The sequence below is a fragment of the Pleuronectes platessa genome, chromosome 13 (genome assembly GCF_947347685.1).
Source record: "Pleuronectes platessa chromosome 13, fPlePla1.1, whole genome shotgun sequence".
Classification (NCBI taxonomy): domain Eukaryota; kingdom Metazoa; phylum Chordata; class Actinopteri; order Pleuronectiformes; family Pleuronectidae; genus Pleuronectes; species Pleuronectes platessa.
The window spans coordinates 2,975,970-2,992,767 of NC_070638.1; the positions used below are offsets into that span (position 1 = coordinate 2,975,970).

Sequence of the window (16,798 nt, forward strand, 5' to 3'; positions counted from 1 at the left end):
ACACAAGTGCTCAGGTCACAAAACGTCTTCGGTCGAGATGATCACATTAGAGATTAGACACACAAATCAGCTGATGTGAGTCTTTCACAGACTGAAATCTTCTGTTTCACAAAACAAACCCAGAGACGATCGGCATTAACTTTTTATTTAAACCGAATTATGGTTTATTTACCAATTCAGATTGTTGTGATTTTCTTTTGTCGTTATTTTTAATTAAGTTGTGGTTAAACTGTAGGTGTTGTGGTTCTCATTCTGGCCGCAGAGTTAATCTGTCCTCTTCCTCAAACTGCTCTGAAGGCCGTGCACTGTGCGTATCAACAGGATCAAACTCTTCCAGCTTATCAATAATAATCTCTGTCAGCCTGTTTTATGCCCCTGTCGGCTGGTGCTGCACTGATGTGGTCATGATCTCCTGCTCTCCACCATCTCTCCTGCACCTCCTCCCTCCTCCTCCTCCTCTCACCTGCTCAGTATTCATATCACACAGGCTCTCCCCCTGCCAGAGAACTCCTTGGGAAATAGGTCGCAGAGCTGTCGACTGTTTCCCTGATTACAAAGAGCCGTTTAGAATCGGTTGAATCTGAGTTTTGTGATGTGTAAAAACATGGTTGTTTGTGTGTTTATGTGTGTGAGTGTGAGACGGAGCTGCCTCTGCTACACACACACACCAGTTTCTGTATCGGCGCTGTGGTGAGAGGTGAGAGGCTGTCACATCAAAAAATGTAAAACTGGATTATCACAGCTGACCTTGGCTGACGGGCCCAACCGAGGTCGGCTGGAAGGTGACGTCAGTCCGAGGGTTTTCTCTGTGGCCCGAGTGAGCGGCTGAGAAAAGAGAGGAGATACACACTTGAGTGGAAACAACAACTTGTGTGTCCCTGCAGCTGTTCTGGTGCATTTTGAATATCAGCTGACAAAAACTTAATGGAATTGTTTAGATCTGTCTTTATTAATTTGGTTTCGCCTCCTGATCTAAGGACATAGATGAGGAGGGTGAGGCGTTCATCTGATCTGTGTCGCTCTCCAGAAACTCCACTCCTGGAAAGTCACTCGCTTTCAGGGAAACAAATCCAAACACGGAAGGATTTGTTTGAATCTGTCTCATAATCACACGTAAACAAATCTATTATATCTCAGAAAAACGACTCATTTGAGAAGCAAAGGAAGATTCTGTGTCTTAAAGTTTCAGATAACTTCAATATCATAATTTATAAAAAAGGAATCAACAACTCAACAAATTGGCAGTTTAAATAAAAGTTGGATAAAGCCTGACTTCTAACTTTTCTCCTTATAAAGCAAAATCGAAATATTAGAGATTGTAATATTGCAAAGTCTCAGTCTCCTACAACATTGATTCTCTATGAATTGGTCTGTGTGTCCAGTCTGAAGCCAAATTTTTTAATCACAGCAAAGAGCTGCATCTTCTCCTCTCCTTTACCTACCCCCGATACCTCCATCTTCCAAACCCAGCCGGTCACTTCAAACTCCCACCATCTTACATCATATCACTTAATCAGACCACTGTATTATTGGCAGCGCCAGCACAGAAACCACCCATCTACTGTATGTCAGGAGTTGGCAGCTGCGGCGGCGCGCTCTGCAGGGATCTCTCTCTGGCACCGGGCCTCGGCTGGCACAGCAGTTCTGTCCTCGCTGAATGAAGACCATGCCGCTGCCGTCTGGAGGCCGGGCCGGTTAGCTAGCTCGCTTTGAACGTCTGTCAGCGGGGCGAGCGTCAAGCCGGGAGATGAGACGGTGCCCGGGTACCAGAGAGGAGATGCAGAGGGAGTGGCACAGAGCGGGAGGACCACCACCATATGCTTGGAGCCGTTGGATTAGAAAGTTCAGCTGAACCTCTGGGACGACTGCAGGGGGCACAGCTACAAGCTCGTTGGGTTTTTAAATCCAAAACACGACCAGGGAACGTTTCAGAAAGAATCCGAGAGGATCTTTGGTCTATTCACTTGAACACAAGCAGATCAAACTGTGATATCTGATGAACTGTTTCAACTTCTCATGTCTGAGCACAGGAAGGATGGAGCGGTGCAAACCCTCCACGAGCAGCCGGCCTATTTTGAGAGCATAATGAGATGCAAGCCTACTTTCCTTTTTACAGGTGTGTTTGGGGAAAACATCAAAAATAAACAAGTCAAGGCTGTTCTGTGGTTGGTAGGCAGTAAAAGACCGAGGCATAAACCTGAGCCTGCCGGCGCACAAAGCAAACTCCCAGGATGTGCAGGCAGTCTGTGAGGATATAGACAATTGTGTGTGTGGGGATGTGTGTGTGTGTGTGTGTGTGCGCCTGTTTACCCAGTCACACAATGCAGGGAGGAGGGGGAAGGAAAACACAGGGACAGGCAGGACCTTCCGAACACAGTTTAGCAGAATGTCAAGCACGTTCAGTTCTCCGGTCGACTGAAGTGTTCACCACACGAGGCAGCAGAGAGAGAGAGAAGTGCTGCAGAGCTGCACAGGCACAGAGTGAATCCCAGACAAATACTTATTATTATTATGACACCTTCTAGTCACAAATGTTGTGTTATAGTTACAGGATATACAGTGTGTGCGTTTTGGATGAAGTTCACGTCTGATGTAAACCTGTGACATGGTGGATATCACACATTTCAGCCCCGGAGAAGGTTCCACGTTCAGAAATAACCAAACATAAAGAGGTCAAATGAGGTCGAGTCAAATGAATTCATGCTGCGGTTTTAAGAAAAACAGCTTTGACCCCAGAGTGATTTAAACAGAAATAAAAGCAGCTCATATTCACAGTCATGAGACTCGGAGCTCGAGAGGAGCGCTGTGGGCTCGGAGCCGCTCGGCCGGGGGGGGGGGGGGTGGGGCAGGGGTGTAGCTTTCCTCCCCTGAAGTGTGGTATAATATAATTGTGCTGAAGGTCTGCATGCTCACGCCACAGGAGAAGAGGTTTATATTGAAGCCTGCCTGCTGTAACAGTGTCAGATGGTATTTATGAGACTTGTAATGGGGCTGAAACCCGGGCACACCTGCTACGCTGGGCAAGGTATGATACACACACACACACACACACACACACACACACACACATCAATACACACACAACCAACACATACTTAGAGCAAATACTGGATTTTTCTTGTTTCTTCTCATTTTCAGCTGTTTGTTTAGGCTCTATTTTAAGAGCTGTGTTGCCAGACAAATCTGATTATGACACTATGAACATAAATACTCGGGGAACACTTTGTAAATACGCTGGATTGAGTCACTGGGGGGGGGGGGGGAACCTGGCAAGAGCGGCGCTTGGGCAGATTTTTCCAGGAAAGTCGAGACGGTTTTCGGTCACATCTCATGAACATTTTCCATATTTCCATCAGCTTTAATTAGTTTTATAAGCCCCTTGATTATTTTCCACAGAAGCATGTGTTTACTTCAAGAGCATAGCCGTTAGGAAATTAGCACCACAGCTAATGATTATATTCATTATCGATTAATCCAACCGTTCTCAATGAATCTTACAAGTTGATGTATATGAGAGGAAAAGAAAAGCCAAATTAATAAAAAACAAGGTAGAACCAGACATTTATCCTTAAAACAAGAATTGCTTGGTTGATCAAATGTATTATTTTTCTAGCTTTAAATCAGAATCAACAGGAAATGCAGCCCGACTTGGAACCGAAGTATCTGTTGGCTCACAGATTTTATTTAGCCGATCATAAACGCTCCTGCTGTCGAGCCCTCTGTCTTTTCCGTGAGGCGCTGTGAGGCCAAAGCAACTGGTGACTAATGAGCCTCCACACGTCTACACACTGCAAGCTGGTGAGATCAACTCCCACTATCTCTGAACTCGTATTAAGAGGCATGAGAACAGAAAGGGGAAAACAAACAGTGGTGATGAAACCCAGTCGAGACGCTGCAGCCTGAGGAAGCTGCACACGAGCCAATGCTCCTCCAACAAGAACCCAAAAAGGAAAAGGTCCACCTCTGCTTTAGGGTCCCACTTTGATAAGAGCAGGAAATTACAAGTTCTGCACGTCAATGGCACATAAATGACAAAATGATGAAAAGTGAAGCCAGATCGTTGGAGTTGTCCCCTAGTGGCCGGCTGCGGTATAGTCTAAAAAAACCAGCCTCCATGTGAGCAGATACAGTTAAACTTTAAATATGATTTCGGTCATTTTTTTTGTCAACTAAATAAACATTTAGCAAACACAATAGAGTTCCAGTGATCCCAGCCACCGCTGCTGCTGCAACACCAGTACAGAGGAAACCCCGTCACTCACTAAGTTAACAGGCCACACCATCACATAATGGTTTGTGGTTGATAACTTGAGTTCCGTAACTTTTTAATAGAAAAGCCCTGCAGCTTAAAAAGTATTTGACAGATAGTAGTTAAAGGTGATTTGAGTCAGTGGCAGTAGACTGAGCAGCAACCATCAGACCCTCGTTTAGTTCAGTAACTAACGAGACGTCCAATTAACAGCTCTACAGTGGAATCTCTCTGTAAAAGGGAAATGCAGAAACAGAGAAACGAGTCTGCTGTGTCTTCTCTCTCCTCTTAGACTGAACAGCTGACACCTCCACACTGATGCCAGATCTGCTTTGATCAACACAAATCTACCAAAGTGGAGAAACACGGTGGTGTTCTCAGGGAAGAGACGGTGTCCTACATCCTGAACACTCAGCCGAGAGGAGAGCAACAATCACAAAAGGGAGGTAAATTAGAAGAGATAATATGTTCAGAACAATATGAAGAGATATGCTCAGTGTACGTGGCTCGAACGATCCGAAATTATTGATTTTCATTCTTGATTTATCTGCCTCTGTTGTCTGTGAATTGTTTGATCTATAAGAAGAAGAATAGTGAAAAGGACAATTCCACAAGGCTCAAAATGACATCTAGATTATCAATTTAAGACTGAGGGATCCTCAAATATCTGTTACTCTTGCTCGATGGATTATTTTGAAATCATTATAAATTAGATTTGTATAAATTAATCTATCTGGTGACAAATCGTTTCAGCTCAACCGCTGCGTCAGGAAACAGAGAGCGTTGCTTCCTGAGCAACAAAGGATGTCCCCCCCCCCCCCCCGGGACCTTGACATCACATTTTTTAAATTTCATGGAGCGGCTGCAGGCTGAGTCACTACAGTGTCACGTGAATCAAGAGATAGGAACAACATGTATTCAGATAGAGAAGCTGGTGCAGTGTGACGCTCGGGCCCCGACGACACCCTGTCAGGAAGCAGTGTGTGTGTGTGTGTGTGGGGGGGGGGTGATGCAGTTATTGTCAAGTATCTGGTATGAACGTGTTGCTTCAGGCCTGCAGCTCATCAGAAAGAAGCCTCTCCTCTCTCCTGGCAGCCGCCTCAATTACGGCAGCATCATCCCTCCATCCATCCAGACTGGGTGTAATTCATCAGGGCCGGGGTGGCCTCCATTAGCGCTCCTCCACGGGGACAGGACAGCCTCTGCAGCACTCAGGGAGCGCACTGGGGCCCCCGCACTTTACCCTAACAGCTTCATCAACTCTGCATCCCTTGAGCCACACACACACACACACACACACAGAGACACACACACACACACACAAACACACAACCTCTGGAGGGCCCAATTAGCAACCATCACCTGTAATTCAATAACAACGCTCCCTTTCTCTCCGCCTCTCCAGCTCTCTCTCTCTCTCTCTCTCTCTCTTTCACCCGACCGTGAATTTGCCTGCATGATTTCAAAAGGATGACTCCTAATGTTCCCCTGCATCAACAAACAAATCTAAATGCACGCTGACAGGTTATTAAGGGGTTTGAATAGATCTGCATACTTTGTTTGCAAGCAAGAGGTGTCTCGCCCCTCTCTCTCTTCTTTCTCACAGGGTTCATTTTGTTTTCACAAGCGCCATATATCATATCTCCGGGTCCACGCGCTACAAATCAAGCCCACAGGACGCAGGGTGGAGGACAGACACAAAGAGAGAATCCACATTTCTGCACTCGGCCTCTAATCAAATCCTCTGATCCATCCATCCTGCCTGGTGGGAGAGGGAACCTGGGAGACAGCAGCTCCACATCCATCCTGCTTTAAAACCAATATAACATCAAAATACACAAAGAGAAAGCTCAACACACAACGCAAACACAAACACACAACCCCCGGTATACAGTCATATGTAGTTACCCTGTTCACACCTGGTCTTTAAATACGTGTTGGATAAAAACAGCTCGACCACATGAAAGTGCATGTGAATAGGAAGCCCACACTTTCCTTCAGCCGACTTCCTTTACCCTCAGCTGTCAGTTTATTAGGAACGTCTCACTTCAGTTAATAGTCTGATCCAACAAGTCAATAAATCTTCTCTTTGTGAAAAGTTCCGCTTTTGTTGAAACTCGGTCAAAGAAGGTTATAATATTCATCAAACTACCTCCTCTTCTTCATTCAGTGCAACATGTCCCAGCTGCAGTTCTGTCCACTTTGACTTTGTCCCTAAAGTAAGCATAGAAAAAGATTCTTGAGAAATGTCATCAAACTTTTTTCCATGTCTGTGTGACTCCTCCCGTGTGAAACACATGTGAAGACACAAAGCATCGAGGAGGAGAAATAAATCTCTGCACTGTGCTTCTAATCTAATTCTCCATTCAGCTCCCACCTGTCCTGCTGCTGCTGGACCCCCCCCCCCCCCCCGAGGTCCCTGGGGTGTCTTTAGTGGGTCCAGGCCCCTCATAACCCACCTGTCCCACCACTCCTGATTTATGTCTCCTGAGACCACTGGGGCTGCTGGGGAGGTGGCCTCCCCCAATTATCTTTTTTTAAAAGGCTCTATTCAATCACAGGGATCTTCAGAGAATGTTGTGGTATGGCTCGTGGCTTTATAATGACTGTCTGTGGTTTTTAGAATTACTGTAACAAATAATTCCCCTGTGAACATATCTATTGTCCAAATAGAGGAATTTACTTGTTGATTATGTCCAATATCAGTTCATCTATCTGTCAATTGATTAATTTGTGGAAGGAATGTTAGAAAAACTGTTCGACTGATGCTCTACAAACTAAATGAATTCACTTAAGCCAAATATAAACATTAAATTCTCACCACTGGAAAGAAAAAAGCTGGACCAACAGAAAACAGAAAAAAGAATTGTTTATAAGGGATGAAAAATGACGGTGGATCAAAACAGTTAATTTTAATGATTTTTCTGTCCATTGACTAATCGATGATCTGACCCATCGTTTCATTCATGTTTGATTCCATCACTGAATGACTCTTACATCTTGTTATCCATAATTCAGATAAACTGAGCTTCATCTTTGTTCTGTTTCCCTATTTTCTTGTATTTTCCCTTATTTTCATTCTTCCAGTTCCTTCTCTCCTCTCAGCTTCACGTTCTTCTTCTTTTAAATGCTCTGCACCTGTTTCCCACTGGTTTACCTCCGAGATGTGTCCCAGTTTGAAATGGAAGCGAATCAAAGTGAGGAGCCCGTCACTGGCAAGCGGCACTCCTCTTCAATTTCTACCATTCAGCGGATTCAGCCTGGACTGAGTCTCAGCAGCGCAGCGCCCTCAGCCGTCGCTCGGTGTCGTGCCTGAAGGCGAGCACTGGGCCCCGGGGCTGCCTTCTCACTGGTTCTCACTGGTTTCCACTGAGCTCCAGGAGCCGCCAGCCTCGGCCCTGCTCTCAGGTGAAGCACGAGGAAGAACACAAACTGAGACTGGACGAGAAGGAAGAATATGCAAATTGTGCCACCGCCAAAGGAGAAGGAGAGGAGTTTCCCACCAGCTGAGTGTGAAAAGAGTGAACCCCCCCCCCCCCGCCTCTCTCTTCCACACACACAGGACTTTGAATGAGGCTCTTTCTTTTGACACACACTGGCCTGCATGAGCGCAGAACCCCCACAATCACACAAACTCACAAACGGACGAGCGTGTGCATAAACTGCTGCTGGGTGAACTGGTATTGGAGTTCTCAGGCACATCATTAGAGGTGGATACTGGTCAGAAGCAGCAGCAGCAGCAGCAGAATGGGCCGGGTCCCAGCTCAGCTCTGGTTAACAGAGGAGTGTAGATTAAAATGTGAGCTGCTCCCTGCTGGGAAGCTGCTTGAACACATGAATATTCAGGTGGCTGAATGAGGACGATGAAAGGCCTCAGCAGAGCAGGTTACTTGTGGAAATGGGTTAGACCACCTTAAAAAGAAAAGAAGTTTGGCAGTTCCTCTGAGATTTGATGCACCGGTGGCGCTGGAGGTAAATTTCAGTTCTGGTTCCACATTTGTTTTTTTGTTTTTTGAGAGTAGGCGGCAGCGAGCAAACTTCACAACACAACTCTTAAGAAGCGTTGTAAGTTTAAAACAGGATTTGGCTTCACAATAAAATGATTTACCACAGCAGACTGCACTGGATTTGATCTTCTTCCTCTTTTTCTCAACATGGCATCTGTCTCGCATCTTTATACCAGCAAAGCAGCTTCAAACTTTCAATATCTCTGATTAAAAATTACAGCTTCAAATGTGTTTTTTAATCAACCAGAAAAAAAATCCTTGATTTCTCTCGAGGACATTAATTATACTGACGAACTTTAGAACCACCCAAACACAGCTCCCTTCTGTGCTGTGACGTTGGTATTCATGTTTTGGTTTTGAATGTGTCATAACAGCCATTTACGTGTCCTAGATACAGAGGAAGTTTATGGATTATAAAGCCAGCTACAGCAAATTAATTCTTCTTAATATTTTCCTCAAGATCCATCGTCCTGTAGGTTTTTACTGCAGCTCTCTTGGTGCACACATAACTCGAATAGTTCTATTATGCCTCCTGATCCAGATCCAAGTCATAACGTGGTTCTTCACTGACCATCAGCATCCACACACTGTTCACTGCCACAGAGCCTCATATAGGACATGTGGCTCTTGTGTTTTTATGGAGGATCACAGCTCCAGGCCTGCTCCACTGACCTCTGACCTCTATGTGGACAACTGGCTTGGTGGCTGGAGGGGGGTGGCTTCCAATCTGCTGACCACACTGTTCACCTAGTTTCAGATTCTTCTAAACATCCCTTCACCGTCAACCTGTCATTAAGTTTCTATACTGACTAGAACCTGACTGCTTTAATATTTAGCTGATAAATATTGGCTGATATGAGCATTAAACATCAGGATCTGCGTTTATATTTGTTTATATGAAACCTATTATTTCCAGCATAATCGATTCAGAAAAGATGTTCTATATATTTAATTGTATTTGGGTTTAGATTATGGATTTAACAGAAAAATATCAAGTGGGAATTAAAATATAATTTCCCTGTTTTTAATTATTTATCATCCACCAAATTATCATTATTGGACATTTTTCTACAACCTTATATCGGTATCAGCCACTCAGGATTCAAACGCTTCACCTCAGGAAACAGTAAAACACAAATAACCTACTTGATGGTTTTGAGGTTTTCACTGAAACGAGGTGTAAGTGACTCGTTACTATTTATATCCACCAAGCTGTGCTGGTTTCTCTCATCTCGCTCTGAGGAAGTTCAACTTCCGTGTTGTCATCATCCGGCTCTGAATACATCATCTGATTTAACTTGGTTTGAGTGTAAAAACATTAGCACCAGCCCGACCTGCCTTTAACCGTCCATGTCTGATGTGTCGAGGCTCCTTCATCAGCTGACGTCTCCTAATTGAAACGCAGCAGCAGGAAGATTCTCCCTCACAGGCATCGTGCTAATGCATGTAAATCCAAACAAGAAGGACTGTGTTGTTATGCAAAGCCTGGAGGAAAGTAGCTGTTTCCCACCTTGATGCTAGCACACACACACACACACACACACACACACACACACACACACATTACTCAATTAGTCACAGCAGCAGCATCAGTAGCCCTGACGCACCTCCCCCTCTGGACCATAAAAGGCAATGGGAGGGGTTAACGCTGACTCGCTAAAGACATCCTGTAGTGCTTTGTCATGCCACAGGCCCATTTGGGCAAAGGAAACAACACACACACACACACACACACACACACACACAGACCCACACAGACCCACACACACAGCAACATGAATGACCAGTGGTCATGGATCACTTAACAGCTACTGTTGACCAGGACCACGTCTAACAGCACTCAGGACCACTTCCCTCTGACCCTTGGACATGTGCATTAATATTCACATTACACTCAAGTCGCACATGACTGAAGTTAGAAGTTATAAATACATTATTTAAACAAATATATCACAATAGCTCGAGACACAGGAACGTGCAGATAAAAATCAGGGTGCGGCTTCCCTGATAAACAATATCCTAACATCTATTATCGTGTATGAGTTTGATTGTGTGAGCTCAGCAGCATGAATCCAGCCTGTGGTGAATCATATTAAGATCAGTATTAACTCAGGGGAGGAGGACACTCACATGACTCCTCCGCTCTGTAGACAAGCGTAACTGGAGCACCTCCCTGTGACCTCAAGTAAAAATGCTTCATTCAGACACCGAGACAGAAGAGTTCTACGAAACACACTGCAGCTCTCACACGAATCCCTGTTTCCCTTTAGGAGAGTGCACTGTACGAGGCTGTGGAGCTCTGCCACAGACACAACACATGAGATGGTCTTAAACCGGAATTCAACACTGATCTGAAGAAGTAAGATCAGACGAATCTCAGTCTTTAAAACGGAGAGACAAAGAAAAAACGCTTGACATCCGAGCATCAGAGAACAGCAAGTGGATCAAAGAGCCCATCGCTCCACAGAGAGAGGGGTTCACTTTAAAATATCAGCGTGAACTGATTTAATAAGTACAGATGTCAGGAATGAGCTTCAATCTACTGATCCAATAGAATCTATTAGAATATTAGTTTCACTTGGATAATAAAGCTATTATCACTTCTTCAGCCTTATTCCATAACAGCAGTCGAGCTGCACTACCACTGACAGACACTATGGTTTGAATTCTAAGTAAGTAATTGGTTTGAATTCCTCGATTTACGTGGGTTCTTTTTTCAGGTATGACTGTCAAACTGGAGTAGATGATACAAGAAGTTCTATGACGTTCATTCTCTGCATGTATTTGTTTTTTAAATGGTTTCTCCTGAGCCAGGCCATACAGGGTGAGTAGCATACAGCTGCTAAAACACTTTATACAAGTTGTTGTACTGTGTACAGGCCGACATGTAAAGTCCATGTACTTGAACATGTCCAATTGAAGGTTGTACCACATGTTCCATTTCTCCACAGACCTCCACCGGGCAGACGCTGCTAGGGGCCCAGCCCTGGCTAACTTCTACCTCGGAGCCGGAGAGCAGGCCGCTGTGTTTATCCTGTCAGAGGTATGTTAACACCAGGCCACAATCCTGGAGTTCCTAAATTGCTGTGTTAGATTACAGCCCAGCGGAGGGCACGCACACACAGACACACAAACACACACACACATGGAGCACTTAAACGCGATAGGAAAGGCGTTGGATGACAGAACCTTGAGCGAGGCTGAAGCAGCAGCAGCAGCAACAGGCCCTGGTCTGCACCGAGGGCCAACACCTGCCATTTACACTGGAGCTGCAGACGCCTGGCATGTGGCGGCGCTGAGGATGAGGTCATCAAAGCAGCAGGGGGATTCATGCAAAAACAAAGATGACTTCATATTTCTACTCTACTCTATGAGCTATCGCACAACATATAAAAACACAGGAACAACAATCTTATGAGCCCTGCACGCTGCCTCCACTCACTTTAACCTTAAATGCACGGCAGACTCAGATTGAGGCGAGTGCAGTGAGGGAGAAGGGAAAGTTCAGGGGCGTCCCTGCAGGCCGATGGTGAGATGACACTCGTTCGCTGGGTTTTTACACACTGACATGTTTACAGCTGCTGCCTGGAGGGGAAATCATCTCCGAGAAGAAGTAGAGCAAGGGCAACTGACTGTCAACCACCATTAATACCAGGCAGGTTAGGGCTTTTGTTTGTTGAGACAGGCGAGAGCAGAAACATTTGAAGTTGGGAAGCACAACGTAACAGCGCAGTGTGAGGGGGGGGGGGGGGGGGGGGGCGTGAGCAAATGAGTCTCCAGACAAACTCCAATGGGGGCTCGTTACGGATGAGATCAAACTACAAGGTTTTTATGGCTTAAAGGAGATGGAGGTGAAAAGCTGACTGCCAGGGAAGCTCCAGATATTCAAGGAGAAGTCAGAGTCTGAAATGTTTCTCACTAGTTTCAATCACCGGAGAAGTTTCAACAGTAAAGACCAAAGATGATGTTTATCTTAAATTACTTTAGTTTATTTACTTTTAACAGTTTATTTAATTGAACTCATCAACTGAAGCACACGGCCACCGCCATTAAATATCTGCCAACACCCCCCCCCCCACACACACACACACACCTCATGTGGTCCAGGCATAAGGTCAAAGGGGAAACTCCCTCTACCGTAAAGTACAGAGTAGAGGGGAAATACATGTTACCAGAAAGGACATAAGTCTCTGGGAAATGTTGGAAGCTTATTAAATATTAGGTGCAGGGGAATTAAATTGGCCCTTTTCACTATTATCTAACAATTTATAAACTTCCCTGTGAGGACTCCCACTATTTAGACAGATCAAGTTGAGGAGAGCCTTCATGCAAACTCCTTGTCCTCTTTTAAATCTAAATGTTTATCTTTCTGATATTTCTGTTACATTTCTATATCTGTGCTCTATTTGGTTTCTAATTGTTTGCTTTTTAACTGTGTCTTGTTGTTTACCTTGAATTTGTGAAGGCCCTTGTTATTGTGTTTTGAAAGATGCAATATCAATAAAGATTATTTGTAGACATGGTAATTATGATTTTATTTATTTGGACAATGATAAATGTAAATGTTGTTAGTAGGCTCAGAAATGACCTAAAAGCATTAAAATATATAAAGTGAAGTGAATCTACGGTCCCATTAGTATTATGGGATGTAATTTAAGACATGTCCACAAATAGAAGGTTTTCTCACTTTCTAGTCTGAGTCATAATAAGAGCAAATTATAAATATCAACCCATCTGAATTGATCAGAGCACATTGGAGCTTCCTGTGAACCAGCAGCCTCATCGTGGTGACGGCAGCCTGCCGGTCATGGTGCATTAGCTCGGGCTAATGTTTGGCCCTGATCCGCTCGCTTTGAAATTCAAAGAGGTGAAGTGTGTCCGTGGAGGAGCGGTTTGAGTCACGAGGCTGAAAACTGATCACTATCAGGAGAAACAACACAGAAGGTGAGCGAGGCTGTAAAGAGATGAAAAGACCACGCAGACGAGTTTCTCCCTTGCAGCTGATCACATGGACCAAGATGCGCACCTTCCCCCCCACCATATAATCTCATTTAAAAAATCATATTTAGTAGAAATCACAGCAGATGAGATTCTCAGGATGACTTCCCCTCGTGTGTGTTTGCCCCGAGCGGAGAGGATATCACGAGGAAACCAGTTAAAATGCACCTTCATAGGTGTTGCATCACCTTGCGTCTACCTGGCTGTCTCCGGTCCAGAGAAAAGCAGCAACCCCGCCTTCACTGCAGTAATGGTACTGACCGCCATTCCCCCCCCCTCCCCGCACGCAGCGTGCGTTTGTCTCCGGAATTACCGCAACACAATGGATGGAGAGGCTTTGACTCGCTGCACGATGGAGGGATAAAGAGGAATAGCCACCTTGTGCACCGCTCGTTTCCCCGCACACACACACACACACACACACACACACAGCTGCAGGACGCGCTCGACCAAAACGGCTCCACGCACAAATAAAAAAAAAACCCGCACATAGAAGGGGGGGAGATGAAACATGCACAAGTGGGTCAGAAAATGCGTGTCGATGAGATACATCCCGCGAGAATGAAGAAGGGAGGCGAGCGTCCATGCGGAAAAAAAAAAAAAACTACACAATCATCATCTCTACCTGCACAAGTTGACATCTGGAGCGGCTGCGTCTCTGCTCCTCCGCAGACACCGAGGCTTCGGGAGGCGGATGCGGTTCCGGTCACGGTCGAGAGCCGCAGGTGTTATTACGCGTTTCTCTTTCTCTTTTTTGTATTATGTCCAGGCCATTGGTCAGCCCCCCCCTCCCGTTATCCGTGCGTGCAGGTAAACATGATGATGATGAGGATGATGATGGTGGCGGTGAGGAGGAGGAGGAGGAGGAGGATGAGGATGATGATGATGGCTCCTGCACGGACGCACAGAGTCACCGTCGTGTCGTCATCAGCAGGAGGAGAGCGAAGGGGGGGGGGGGGGGGGTAAGGTGCTTTCCAGCCCCTCGACTCAAGCAACACACCTCATCGCGGTAGATCTGTGCAGATTCACTGTTTTTTAATAGGCTGATGCCACGTAAGAGGGGGGGGGGGGGTGTACAGGTAAGAAAGCGTCCAATGAGGGACTCTCCCTGCAAAGCTTCGGCTAAATTTAAAGTTACTGCACCAACCTGCGTTTAAAGTTATATTTTGCCATATTCAAAATAGAGCCAGACCACGTGCAGCTGTCGTAGGACCGTGTTATTAAAGGGTTATTACACCCAAAGCACCACGAAAACAACCACCACCAAGTAGTACGATGAAGCCCCCCCCAAAAGAGACAACATATCCCAGCCGATTTCACACGTGCACGGAGCAGCAGTCGAACATGTGCACGTTGCGCAGTTTGCACGATGGTCAAGAGGGAAAACCACAGTGAGACGGGAGAAATGCAGGATTTACGAAGCTAGACTGGTGCACACGTGAAAAAATACATCCCCCAGAGGGTTTGTCCTAGTTTAAAGTTATTGCACAAATGAAATTATATTCTTATAATCTTTATCTATAACAAATGGACCCAGGATGAGTCTCATCCCACACGCACCTATACTCAAACATCATGTTTGCAGAGGCATCGTGAAGATAAACTCCACGTATCAGAGGATTATAACACATTTAACACAAGACAAACAACAGAAGGCAAGATAGCAGAGAAATGCAAGCCCACGTGTCTCCCCTCGAAAAGAACCCCCCCCCCCCCCCCCCTAAAATAACAACATTTCTAATTTCTAACCCGACTTTACAGATGCACAGAGTCGAACATGTGAATTAGAAGCGAGTTGCATGATGTTCAAAAGGAAAATACGCAGGATTCACGAAGCCAAACTGGTGCAACCGTGAAAAATACATTCTCCTAATTAAAAGTTATCGCACCAACCAAGTGTTATTCTTATCATCTTTATCTCTAACACATGTAGCCTCAGCCCACATGCACCCTCTCTAACGTCTTTCTAACGGAATCACGAGGATAAACTCCCTATTAGAGGATTATAACACATTAAACGCGACAAATCAAACACCAAGCGAGATAACAGAGGCAATAGATCTCCTGAGAACCTCCACAGTGATGCCAAAAAAACAATCCTTCGTCTGCAGCATTTCACACATGTGCAACAAGCAGCTCCTCGAGCATGTGCACTGTGCGCAGTTTGCATGAGAATCGAGCAGAAAACCATTAACCCAGTGTGGGGAAAAAAAAGAAGCTAAACTGGTGCAGATGATAAGGAAACGCGCATAAAAGGTGGAAATAACGGTTCTAGTGGAGGATCAACACTCTTACCTTCACTAAAGGGAACATGTGGTGTTGCAGTCGCAGCAGGGAGGGGTGAAGTGGAGATAAAATAAACATCCCATCACCGGAGCAGCGGTGCACCCCACATTAAAAACCAAACCCCATGCAGCAAAGCCACTGCGATCAGCGGCCACAGCCCGTTTCCCCGTCCGGTGCCGAGCACGAGCAGCTAAAGTTGATATTATTCTGACCGGGACAGAGAAGCTGAGGCGTCCGGGCCCGAGTGGGGGAAAACTAATCCCGCAACAAAAAACCTCGCCCTGAAAAAAAAAAAAAAAAAAATCCATCCACTTATTAGAACTACAAACTGCGCAGAACGGGCCACGTTGTTATGAGAAAGCCCCGCAACCTGCCGCCAAGAGTCGCTCTGCGTGGGAAAGTGGAAGAAAAGTGGAGAAACAAAGATGGAGAGAAAAAGTGTTGAGGAAAGAAGCCGCGGAGGAGAGGGACGCGCTCCTCGGGTTATTATAGCAGGATAACGGTTCACTCCTCCCGGGCGGCCCCCATGCACCGCTAGGCGGAGGAGCCAGCCAGGTATAACGGTCCACCACCACCAAACCCTGGGACGCGGAGAGTCCGCACAAACTCCCCGGAACGTCCCCCAACTCACTCCCGGTAACTCTCCGGGAGGAGTTCAGCGGGGAGGCTCGGCTCCGGCGGCCGGCCCGGAGCTCTCAGAAGCGGCGGCGGAGGAGTTGGGACTTACCGCTGCTCCTCTTCGGGTTGGCCTGTTTTCTGCGCTTACACCTGGGGCCATCCGCCATGATCCTCTCGCTGAGTCTGAAACGCAGCCGCTCGCTCGTCACCTCCTCCCTCCTCCTCCCCTCCCTCCCTCCTCCTCCTCTTCCTCACCCCCTCCTCACCCCGTCCGCTTTACGACATCACCTTCCCCCTCGCGCAGGAAACACCTGGTTCGCGACACACTGGTCGCCTTTACGGCATCACCTTCTGGGAACACCTCAGCACGTGGCCCCTCCTACCGGCCGCACATGGGTTTGTTTGTGGTGCTCGCGCATGTTGCACGAGCTGCCTCCTCCTCGATGCCTCCTCCTCGATGCCCGGAATGAGGAGGTGCTCCGCGGCCGAGTGCTCGTCTGCAGGTGGACGTGAAGGAGAGAGGAGCAGAGAGACACGTGTCCGGGAGCAGAGGAAGAGTTCAGGGTCTCTGTCAAGAGAAAGAACCAGTTTGATAAATGTTAAAGAAACATCTATAATAAAAACAAAAGTCAGAAAAATA

The 16,798-nt window shown here is 46.2% G+C and overlaps 1 protein-coding gene across 1 annotated transcript in view; it reads right to left on the reverse strand.

Annotated features, from left to right (window-relative positions):
* Window positions 1-16,384, reverse strand: part of zeb1a (zinc finger E-box binding homeobox 1a) — a 48,780-nt gene extending 32,396 nt beyond the window's left edge. Inside the window, exon 1 of the mRNA XM_053438561.1 lies at window positions 16,268-16,384. Within this exon, the coding sequence (XP_053294536.1) occupies window positions 16,268-16,325 (58 nt within the window). The 5' untranslated portion in view covers window positions 16,326-16,384. The remainder of the gene's footprint in view (window positions 1-16,267) is intronic.
* Window positions 16,385-16,798: the final 414 nt, after the last annotated feature.